This window comes from Pteropus medius, unplaced genomic scaffold (assembly GCF_902729225.1).
Source record: "Pteropus medius unplaced genomic scaffold, Ma_sr-lr_union100, whole genome shotgun sequence".
NCBI lineage: Eukaryota > Metazoa > Chordata > Mammalia > Chiroptera > Pteropodidae > Pteropus > Pteropus medius.
The window spans coordinates 21,201,235-21,213,648 of NW_024350319.1; the positions used below are offsets into that span (position 1 = coordinate 21,201,235).

General features: G+C 38.8%; 1 protein-coding gene across 1 annotated transcript in view; it reads right to left on the reverse strand.

The window, feature by feature from the left end:
• Positions 1-3,860: 3,860 nt before the first annotated feature.
• Positions 3,861-12,414, reverse strand: part of TGFBR3 (transforming growth factor beta receptor 3) — a 179,380-nt gene continuing 170,826 nt past the window's right edge. Inside the window, exon 17 of the mRNA XM_039838819.1 lies at positions 3,861-7,301. Within this exon, the coding sequence (XP_039694753.1) occupies positions 7,183-7,301 (119 nt within the window). The 3' untranslated portion in view covers positions 3,861-7,182. The remainder of the gene's footprint in view (positions 7,302-12,414) is intronic.

Genomic DNA, 12,414 nt, shown 5'->3' on the forward strand with positions numbered 1-12,414 from the left:
TTTAAGTCAAGGTAGGGTTCACTTCAGTCACGTCATTCTACCTTGAAAATTCTTTCTTTAAAAAAAAAAAAATGACATCTCAGAGGCAGTAAATGGAGATCATTAAAAAATCAATTCAAGCTGTGATCTCAGGAAACGGAGGTGATGCCATTTGACCTTTATTGTAAGTGTGAAGTCAAGTCTACATAAAGTGCAGTGTTCAGTTCCTCTGAAAGAGTTGAGATTGAAATTTAGACACAAAGGCAGCAAATATGCCCAAACTCAAACTTTAGATTATCAGTGACATCTATAAAATTTAAACCAGTCACTTGCCTGTTTGCAAACACATTTTGTTAGGGAGGAGCAATGCTATAGGTTTGACTTTGAAACAAAAAGATGTCGACCATTTCCTTGAAAATGGCACGTGGTAATATTTCTTCATTTTACAGAATTATTATAACATTCACAAGTGCTGGAAGAAATCAATACTTTATGTTCGATAAGCTAATATTAATTTTTCTATAAACACCTATGGGGAGGAAAGAGGAGGAGAAATAGCAGCAAATCAACAATTTCTGTCTTAGTCTGCTCAGGCTGCTATAACAAATACCATAGACTGGGTGGCTTAAACAACAAACATTTATTTCTCACATCTGGAGTCTGGAATTCCAAAATCAAGGTGCTGGCAGATCTGATATCTGGCAAGAGCCCGCTTCCTGGCTTGTGAATGGCTATCTTCTCATTTTATCCTCAGATGAGGGAGAAAGGCAGGAAAGCCTCTCCTGTCTCTTCTTATAAGGGCACTAATATACCACCATGGGGGCCCCACCTTCATGATCAAATTAGATCCCAAAGCCTTCTCCAAGTAGCTTCACACTGGGGATTAGGTCTTTAACTATGAATTGTGGGAGGGCACAAATATTCAATCCATAGCATTCCACACCTGGCCTTCCAAATTCATGTCCTTCTCACATGCCAAATACATTCATTCTATTCCAACAGTCCCAAAAGTCTTAACTAATTCCAGCATCAACTTTAAAGCCCAAAGCCTCACCTAAATATCATCTGAATCTGATATGAGGGAAAATTAAAGTGGCTCTGATTCATCCTGAGGCAAAATTCTTCTCCAGCTCTGAATCTGTGAAAAAGAAATTACGTACTTACGAAACACAATGGTGGGGCAGGAAGAGGATAGACATTCTGAAAGGTAGCAGAACATGCCACCCCAAAAATATGGCTGTAGAAGTTCAGGATAGGCTACCCCAAAATATGCTTTGAAAATAGGCATTGAAAAATAGCAAATGCAGGAAGAGGCTTTCTCTGAACTCTTTTTATCTGCCTAAAGACAGAGCCTCCAAGAAGAACTTAATTGTCATAAATACCCTCCCTGGCAGTTTTATTATCTGAGGAGAACTGACTAATCACAGAAGACTGGAAATAGTCACCACACCCAAACTGTTACAAACTATCATATCTCTCAGCTGTTTTTCTAAGGGCCTGTTCATGGTTCCTAAAAATCATTTATTCTCCCCTAAAAGGCCTGTTTCCTCACTTCCCCTTCTCTTATTAAGATGCTATTTAATCCTGAATTATAAAGCCACCTCCTTGAGTTACTCTTCTTTCTCTGGGTATCAACCATGTATATATAAGGTCTGTTTCAATATGCTCAATGCTGATGGGGAGGCCTGTGGCAGTGTGATCTGCTACAACCTTTGGAGAAAGTAATTTGGTAGTAGATATTGATATTCAAAAACAGATTCCCTTTGACCTGCATCCTCAAAAGAGAAGAAGCACCATGATCTTGACATTACTGATTTTTTGACTACTTGGTAGAACTTATCTGTAAAACCATCTGAGTTTGGCAATGGCTTTATTGTTGTTGTTTTTTTAATTTTGTGTTGTTTTATTGTGAGTAAATTTTAAACCATGAATTTTCTTAATGGTTAAATGTATTTTCAATTTTCTATTGCTTCTTGAATTGGTTTTGGCTAATTATTTTCTCTAGCTTCAATCTCTTTTTCTATCTTCCTGGTGACTCTAGTGCTGGGACTTAGCAAACCACTCCCAACTTCGAGTTCTGGCAATCCCCAGCCCTAGAGATTTATTAACTCTGTTAACTTAGTGTCCTCTTTTCACCTTTTCAGCCATCCAGCACCTGCTTAACCAATTCCTTATATTAATTTCTCTCTGTTGAAATACCCAGTGTGGTTTCTGTTTACCCACGAAGTCCCTGACTGACACATCATCTACATCATCTGTATTGAAATTTATTAGAATAAAGTTGTTTATGGTGATCGATCCCTTGTTTATTAAAATTCTCTGTAGTATGTGATGTTTTGTCCTCTTTTCACTCCTAATGCATGTTTATTTTTACTTAATTTTTGTTATCTCTAGTAGTCTTTTTGAGTAATAATTAGTTTTTGGAATTTTCTCTAACTTGATATATTGGATGCACTTTCATATTCGACCTTTTTTTTTTTCACATAAGCATTTTACAGCCATAAATCTCATAAATTACTGCTTTGTATGCTGTATGTTTGAACTTAGTATTTTCATTATTTTTCAAGTCTCATATTTTCTAATTTCTATTATGAGTACTTCTTTGAACCACAAATTATTTAAAAGTTTTAAAATTTCCAAATGAATATTTTTAAATTATCCTTTTCTGATATCAAAACTACTTGCATTGTGGTTAAAGAACTTGATCAGTAAAATTAAGTTTTGTGATATTTTCTGACAACTCTACTATAGTCTAGTAGTAGTCAATTTTTATAAATATTCCATATGTAATAAAACTCTCAAATTTAGGGACTGAGGATTCTATGTATGCCCACTAGATCAAGCTTAATTGCATTGTTCAAATCTTCCACCTGCAAATCTTTTTCTCAGTTTTTGAGTAATATGTTAAAATTTTCTACTGTGATGATGAATTTGTCAGTTTCTCTATATGACACTTTTTTGGTTTAAAGCACTAGAATGCATGAACATTTACACAAGGATATTAACTGCAGCAGGGTATCTTGGCAAAACCCTGTAAACACCTCTAAATGTTCATCACTAGTGAATTGGCTAAAGTCATTGTATGAAATATTATATAGCCATTAAAAAGAATGAATTTGTTTTATATCTACTAATCTAGAACAAAGTCTATGGCAAGTGAAAAAGGCAAGTTTCAGAGTATGTATATTGTGATTCCCTTTTTAGTAAACAAAACTAAAATTTCTCTATTTGTGAACACGTTTTGATATACTTGAATTAGAAAAAAAGGCTGTTAACATCAATTCCTCCAAAGAAGTGACTAGAACAGGTAAGAAAGAGCATTAACAAATAATTGTTTTATTTCACCTCTGTAACTCTCACAGAAGAAACACAAAACAACAAAAGCCCAACTACATCAATGCGAAATTTTACATATAATTTCAGGTAGTTAATAGACTCTCTGAAGCCCATTTATGAATCACCTAAGGTTTTTGCTCCAACACATACAAGGAGAGTTTAATGGCAGGAAAATTAATTGAACTGCCAATTTCTCCCTCTACCCTCTGAGAGAGGAGCTGGTGCCAAGGTGTAATCTTGGTACTGGAAAATGGATGGACTCTTGTTTGTGACAAGAGCCCCAACCTCACGGGAGTGTGATGCTACTTAAGCCTCTCACACTGTTCCTGCCGTGTGGGCACAGACCTGTGTGAGTTGTGAGGGGTGGGCTGCTGGCCTTGATTCCTTTTTTGGTCTGCTCTAGTGAGCCTAGGGTATTCTCTAGCCTTTTCTCTCCTTCCTCCTCATCAGCACACTTGTATTAGAAGATAAATTTAGGAGAGAAGCATAGTAAAAAAAGGTTACATTAGCCTGAGGGTATAATTTAATAATGACCAAACAAGACGTATATTAATAATTGATATATATCTTTTATTATGCACAGATAAAGTACTTAAAACTGTGGTTATCAAAACTATACATCTAAGCATGTTCACAAAACTGCCGACACACTGAACAGAAAAAAGACTACGTACAACAGGGGTGTTCAAACTGGCCACAGGGATTTCAAGGGTACTCTTTTTACCCTTATAGATGATGAAAAACAGCAATAAAATCAGGCTCATTCAGGAAAAACCAGAAGAGAAGTATTGTATTTGAAAACTGATAATAGTCCTTTTTAGAAGAAACATCTGTCAGTTTCATGAACAACCCCCACCTAAAACAAACAGGAAAAAAATCACACACGATTCACCCAATAAAATGTGCTCTGTTAATACAACCAGCAGTACAACCATCACTCAAATCATGAGGTAGTTACAGTACAAAAAGACCAGCGCACAAGTGTGTGCCCCCACACACGCTCACAATCATGCCCACTACAGAACACACACAGGAAATGGGTTTACAATCTTATTACAGACAAGGATAAAACCATTTTTTCTTGTTGTTGTTTAGAAAATACTATAGAAACAGCTTAGACAGAAGCAATTTCTGACTTAACAAAAAACAGTAACAGCTGGTAAACAACACATGGTGAAAAGCTATAGGATGTTACGCAATCTGCCTTGGAGTTTAGAGCATTTCAATAATAGCTTTAGCATCAATAAAAACAAAAACAAAATGGCCTCTGCGAATTAAGGGTGTAGCCTGCAGAAGTTACAAGACTTTGCAGATAGAGTTTAACTGGAATATAACAACGGTTTTATAGAAACTTGGAGAACATGTTATAAAGTTGAGCTCATATTCTGTATTAAAATTATGAAGTATGAAGCAATTGAAAATGCTGTTTAACAAGAAGCTAGGGAGAAAACTCTATTTTTTTAATGTTCATTTTTAGAAAACTTTCAGAAATACTTAGTGACATTCACTCTCCAATTAACATGGGATCAAGTTTCATCAACATGGATTTCTTGATCTGAATAATACTTTTGACAATAAGACCTAAACGAATAAAAGTTGACTTTTTTCTTCTTTTTCTCTTAAAATCTTTTGGTTTGCATCTATAAATTTGTAAATTAATTTGAAATTACTTATAAAATCAATGACGATGCAGCATCTCTCTCAAAAATACACATTTAAATATATTACAAAAAGTTTCAGTTTTAACCCTGTCCATCTAAGAAATGGATTTTTTAATACCTCTCAATAGCTAATTTTCTTTTTAACAGGAAGAAAAGGGTGTTTTAAAAAGCAAAGAACTGATCAAAAGAATTCACAGTAACTGAAATTATACATTTCATATGGAGTAACTTTTTTTAAAATCTAAAACACTTAAATATATCTTTATACACAAACTTTTTGTAGTAAAATATAGCTATAAGTGACTTAAAGACTCTAGTCTTCTTTGAAGACATCTTTAGACTTTTTCATACATAGAATATGCTAAAACAATACATTCTGCTGAAGGTTAGGCAAAGCGCATTATTTTCAAACACAGGTAGCGTAATCTAGGTCCTCCACTCTGATACCTTTATGTTAAAAAAAGTTAACCAAAAGGAAAAAAAATTCTCTAATCACCTATTTTCATTTGTATGTGAAAATATGCACAATTATCAAGGTAGACAGACTAGAAATCTTAGCCCTCAAATAATGTTTTGGTTAAAATCAACTCGATTGTCTACACCTATCAAATCAATCAGAGAATTACTCTATAATGTGGTAGCGATTGTTGCTAGCCTCCATCTGTCTTGCAGACGCTGTGCTTAGGTCTTGGCTAGCATCAACATTTCCTACCTAAGGTTCCATTCATAGAGAACCAGGCACAATTTCCTTATTTTAAAGGCAGTGAGATTTGCTTATGAATATTTTGGGGTAGAATCTAGCCTGCTCTATTTGTAAATTCTGAGTTGTTTGGGGTGTAGTGATCTGGAAAAAGAATAATATTTATTTGCTACAAAGCCATCCTCAGTAGTAAATGATTTGGCATGGAAATTTTCCTCAGGCATTCTTTTCTTTTTTCAACATAGAGGTATCAGTTGAGCTTATTTTAGCTGCAAAGTGGCATCATATTATTCCGTTTTATTCCATTATTCCACCTCAAACTCTTTTTGAGTTTGGGATATATTTAAGGCAGGAGAACTAAAGCAACCCAAATGAGTGCCCACATCTCAGTACTTTCTTGGCAGAACTGGTGACAATGTTCCGATAACCAAGTGGAATCTAAGAGCATCTGCCAAGCATTTGCATCTTATAAGAGCATGGTTTTTAAAAAAAGGGTCTATTAAAAAGGTTGACATGTTTCGAGTGGAAACACCAATTCTCCCAAATATATTTAAGAATAAGTTTCAACTCTGAAGGCATAAAAAATTTTTAAAGGGAGAATGAATTTTTCTTCTTCACGGAAAAAATGAATGTGCCAGATGATATATTATATACTTTTACTGGCATATATAGCACTGAGCAAATTCCTCAACTTTACAAGTGAATTTTGCCCCAACTTACACATTAATTTATCAGAGCAAAATATCATAAATGGGCCCACATCTGCAGTCCCAGATTTTGGCCATTTTCAATTTCTACGTGTCTATGAAGAAATACGAAATTTGCATTAAGACGTTTTTTGCAGTCAGTGTGCTAGTGTGGGGAGGAGGAGGAAGCTGATACGGTAATCAGCATCGGTTCTGGCCCAGGGCACAAGAAAGGAATGTTGCCTGATGTGTGTTGGGATATAGTCCCTGAGGGCAGCACCTATCAAGCAGACACACCAGCCCCCACAGGATGTGGCAGCAAAGTGAGAAGTGTGCATCCAGAGGTGCAAATTAGACATGGAGGAAAGCACTTAGGAGGTCTTGAAGCCTTTCTTTTGTTTTACATCTTGGTTCAGTTATTAAAAAATTTTTTTGGCCACATCTCATTGGTTCTACTGCCTAGCTATTATCTTTTTTACCAACTTGAGTCTGGGTAAAACTCAGGGCCCCAAATAATGGATGTTCTTACCTGGACAAAGCAGCATTTAAAAAACTGGCATGTGTTTCACATTGAAAACCCCCAAGCCTGTGAGGGGCTGGTGGAGAAGGCCACCACCTTAGCTTTCTCACATGAACTCTAGTGTGTTATAGAAGCCCAGGGGTTGCATCTAGATTAGCCCTGGATAGGGGGATGGTGAATACAACAGGTGATGTTTATACTGAAATTCACTCTCTCTTTGCACGGGAACCACAATCAAGCCTTTCTGGAGTCTGGATACATGTGTGGTCAGGTCCGGCCCTTGGCAGTGGCCAGGCTGGGCTAGGCTGTGCTGCTGCTGGAGCAGGGTGTGCTCTGCGTGCTGCCAATGCTGTGGGCCGCACTGCTGTTCTCCGAGGCCGGTGGGGAGGTGGGGACTTGCTGCCGTCCTGCAGTCTCCCCTGCAGTTGATAAAGAAAAGGAGCGAAGAAAGACGTTAGGTGTGTGCATTCCTGAAAAGATCATTTCTCCCTTTGTCATTTTATCTGATGTTCTTCTCAACCAGGGGCAGAAGGCCTTACACCACAAGGCTGTTCTTTCGTTGGTGTTCTGTTTTCAAAGCCTCTTTCCTGGGAAAACAACAACTGCCTCTAGCTGTCTGACAGGCAATTATAGTAGTTAAGACCCCTGATAGGTGAGGATGAATGCCCAGAATTTCAGCGCCTACAACCTTGGAAGAAACCACCACCTGCTGTACTGTGTGATTCAACTGACTGGCACCTGTATTCAGGAAACACTGTCCATCTCTTCTCATTGTAGGGTTTGGGAGGTGAGATCTTTAAACCGTAATGAGACCACTGGCAGTTTGGGGGCCTTTTTCTGAATGTACCATGCAAAATGGAGGTGATGAAACCTCGGTTTCACCCTAGCCACAGCAGAGAACCATGTGCTGCAAGCACACAACCCACCTGAGAAACAGAGTTAGGAGGAGGCTGCTCTCTGAAAAACCTTTTGGGGAAGGGGTTTAGCTGTCCGCATATAGGGACTGCGGTTGCCAGGGAACGCTCCCTCTATCCTGAGGCTCACTGCAGGGTGCAGTGTATCACTAACACAGTAAACAACCCACTTTTCATTACACACCCCACTGCATTTGAGCTAATCCCATTCCTGTACCAAATGTGCAGTGCTCTGGAGAGAGAGGAAACCCTGGGTCACACACATGGTTTGCATTTAGCACTGCAAAAAGCCTCTAGAGTTCAGTCTTGTCTTCAGTGAAACTGGCCTCAGGGCCGCTCTCAAAAATGGCTCTGGGTAGGGAAAAGTTATCAAGATCTCCAATGACAAACACTGCATTTTCTTTGAAAAGTCAGAGCATAAACTTCATAAAAGTCTGGTCAGCAGTCTCCCCCAACTCCTCTCCAATGCGGGAAGCCCCAGAGGGCCAGGTCTGTTTATGAAGGAGCCTCCTCTTTCCTGTCACACTGAAAATACACAGCTATCAGCTGAAAACACACAAGCAAAGGCCCTGCCCTTCAAGTGCTGGAACTCAGCCTGTTACCTCCATTCCCTTTCTGGGCCTCTCTGCCAAAAGAGCAGTTCTGTAAAATGTATAACCGGCTCATGCCCCTAAGGCTGGTTACAGCTTCCCTGCCACCCATTTTATGAACCACACAGCTACAACACACATTTCTGCATCCACCTCGTGGCATTTATATACTTGTTGCATATTCGGCCCTTGCTACAATTCCTGATTATCTTTTCTTCTGGGATTGGTGGGACGGAGAAGAGGTAGTGTTACCATTGGAGCAATCGGAGTTCCAGTAACACACACACCTCTAGGTCCTTTTCACTTTTATGTTCTCTCAGTGTTCTGAACTTCAGCTCAGTGAATATGAGAAAATATTCATTTGTTAAAAGAACATTATGAGGTAGAAGACGGGTCAAGCCTAAAACTGGCTAACCACATGGAAACAAGGTTACGTACCCCTGGTTGGGGAGGTACGGGTTACAGCCCAGCCAGGGAAGATGGAGAGTTGTAACCCCGGAGGAGGGAGAGGTCTGCATTATATCTGGGGCTGTGATAGGTGATTACAAAGGTGTTTTTAGGTGATTGGCAAGTGAGGTCATTTTGATTGACACTTGGCTGCTATATAACTCTTTGCCTAATGTGTACCCAGAATTCAGTCTGTTATAATTAGATTCATGAACTTCCAGGCATAAACATAGTATTATAAGGAAGCTTAAATTGTAGGCAAATTAGGGTAATACCTTCTGTGCAGGCTTCTGTAGCCAGGTGAGGCCAGCTAAGATTATGATCCTCCTGTCCTTTGTCTCTGGGGATGCAGGAGGGATTGTTTAACTACCGATAAATAGGGTGTTCTTTGGGCAGTCTCTAGGCTGGGCCCCTATTCCTTTGTTCCCCCTGTCGCTCATGTATGACTAGCTACCTAAGATTAGGAGGTTAATATTCCTCAGAAGCAGAGAAACACTGTATTTTTGTTCTTCCTTTTTTGGGGGCAATCTATATTTTGGACCCTCCCCAGCACTGCCCTCTGCCCATCACATATGTATGTAATTAAAGGTGGTGCCAGAAATTCACTTTCCCCAGAATGGGAGCTTTCAAGAAGGAAATCAAATTTCAGCTTTTGTGATGTGCTCACACACACACACACACACACACTGAAAAAAGAAAAACCAAAAGCCTCCAGAGATCTGAATAACTCATGATATACTTTAAAAATTCAGCCCCCTCACAACCCACATGTTGATCCACACCCAGCTGGTTCCTCATGTTATTAATTAGAAGGGCTAATGTGGCTGTGTGTGAAGCACATTTTAAATATATCTTTTCCCCATCAGAAAGCAAGAGGTAGGTCAACACTCTACCTCTCCTTTTTGGCTCACCTGGGCTTCATTTGTTCAGCCTGATAGCGGCTCAAGCAAGATGGTTTTGGCTCATCTATTGATAGTGAACAATTCTGTCTCATCCAGAATTTGAAACGTGCTTGATTATTCACATTCAGGAAAAGTGCCAGTACTGCTCCCTGCCCAGGAAGTCTGAATATTTGTTTTCCGATGTCTATTTGCCAAATATAATTTGTTGCCATGTCAGTTTATTTTAATCAGTGCCCATTACAAAGGTCTTTCAACTTCCTGAGTTTTGGAAACCCTTGAGCTGTTGATGCAAAACTCTGTCCAAAATGAAACCTCACATAAAACAAAACAAAGAAGTCCCCTATACTCAAAGTTTCAGGATACATTTCACCAAGGTGGACAAGTCAACTTAACCTAATAATCTATTGACTTGAGACAATGATGTGCCAAGGACAATCTCTGTCTAAGAATCTGCTTGGAAATGTTGAAAATATCTTCTTTAGACTAACCCTTCTATCTCTGTGGCTATTTTCACATGTAAGATGTGAGATTTCTCAGCATAACCAAGTTGTTAAAAAAAAAGTTTACCTTTTGAGAAAGTTTTTTTGTTAGATGGAAGTGGCACTACAGAAAAAGTCGCCATGAGAAAGAAAGTTTAATGTGCAGATATTTCTGCTTAAAACATTAAAAAACCCCTGGGTTTTCTGTGATAGGTCTTTCAGTGTTCTGCTCTCTAACCCAAGGACCTCTGATTTCTTAGAACACTGTCTTTCTCTAAAATATCCCTTGGGTGACAAATACAATCAGTCTACTTCTGGAGAAGAAGGGCAGGGAGGATCCCAAGGTTAAGTAGGATAGGCCTACTTAGTGAATGTAAGGAGTTCGAGGAAAGCTCTTGCTCATAAATATCAAACTTGGCCATCAGAAATGTGCTCAGTCTTCATGCTTTGCTCCTAAAATCTCAAACCACGTTGAAGAAGAGAGATTTGGGGAAGAGGGAGAATGAGTAGGGGAGAGGTATTTGGTGCATGGGGTGGTACTCAGGAGGAGGGTGTGTTAGGAAAAGGATTAGTTCCACCCAGCTCTGCGGTTGAGCCTAGATACTGCCAGAGATCATTTAGACATTTTATATATATATGTGTGTGTGTGTGTGTGTGTGTGTGTGTTTTAAAGAATAATCTGTTTCATTTCTTTAGCTTAGCATGGGGTTCTCCACATCTGATTTCTTGCCACTTCTTTGGCGGGTCTACTTTACAACTGGGCTCTTATCTAGAAGTCTTTCAGCATGTCAGGTCCTGAGAAAGAAACCTTATCTAAGAAAGATGTAAACAACACGAAGAAGATCTTTGGGAAAACCACACAACAGAAGAATTTTAAAGGAAGGTGAGAAGAATCTGATTATTTAGCCCAAAGGAGACCGTTTGCAAATACTGCCCACAGAGGATTATTACAAAGAGGAACAGACAGCTGTTCTTTATCTTCCCTGAGGTCAGAACAGAAGGAAATGACTTTAAATGGTAGTGATAAGGATTTAGGTCACATAGAAGAGAACTTGCTGATTATGAGGATTGGTTAGTTATAGGGGAAATTTCTGAAATTTCTTTCTTGAAAACCATATGCTTGGGGGTGATGTAGATTTAATATTACTTGATGCTGGAAAGAAAAATAAAAAATATTTTCCTCTAGGCCTACATGTTGGTTGCAATTCTATACCAAATAATGTCTCTATCTCTTGATATCCTAATTACAAGCTCACTCCTACAAGGAGAGTAAACTAGAACTACCTTTAGAGAAGTTTTCAATCACTATGTATCATTTTTTCAAAACTTGTCCCTCCCTAGTCTCCAAGCTACAAGACCTTTTATTTATTTATTTCTTTTTCCCCAGCTAAAATTCTGCAAGAGGGGTAGATTACATGTTATAAATTGTAGGGAAAGGGAAAAATGTTCCAAGGCAGGAATTAAAATCTTCCAACATGTCTGGCCTACCACTTTCTTTCTATATTCCTGCAGTACGGCCAACTGGTTTGCATCTGCACTTTGGTTTTCGGTGGGTATCTTACTTGAAGTTAACCTGAGCTCTTGGGTGAACAGTGTATCCTGCCTTCTTCATATTCACACCAGGGTTCTCATATGTTCCAGCTGCATCTTTCTGATCCCCGGTACTCAATCTCTTGCCTTTTACTAGTCACACTTTAGCCTATCCTCTTGCTGTTTCTCTCTTCACCTGGACTGGAGGTGAGAGCTTGGAGAAACTTCAGCCCTCTAAAAACATATGAAGCCTCCAGAGATGCTTCTAATTAAAAATTCTTACCTGACTCAGGCAGACCTGGGGATGTGCTTTAAGAACAACAAGGTGTGTTCCACTGAGGGACTGCTGAATAGAAGCCTGAGGGATTGGGATAGGCACACCTAATTCATAACCTCAGCATTTTATTTTGCTCTGTAAAACATGGTGTTCCTTCTACTCTTAGACTTTTTTCTGCCTGTACACCCGAGCAACTTTAAACAGTTTATATTTTTGTAGGACTTTGGACTTCAGAAACTTTTCGCATGCATTTCTTATTTAAGCACTTTCACCTCCAATAACCCTGTGAAGTAAGAATCAGAAAACATAATTAATATACCTGGATCAGGTAACAAAACTAGTAGTTGAACAAACTAGAGCTTCAAGTCCAATTTCTGACAATAGCTCACATCT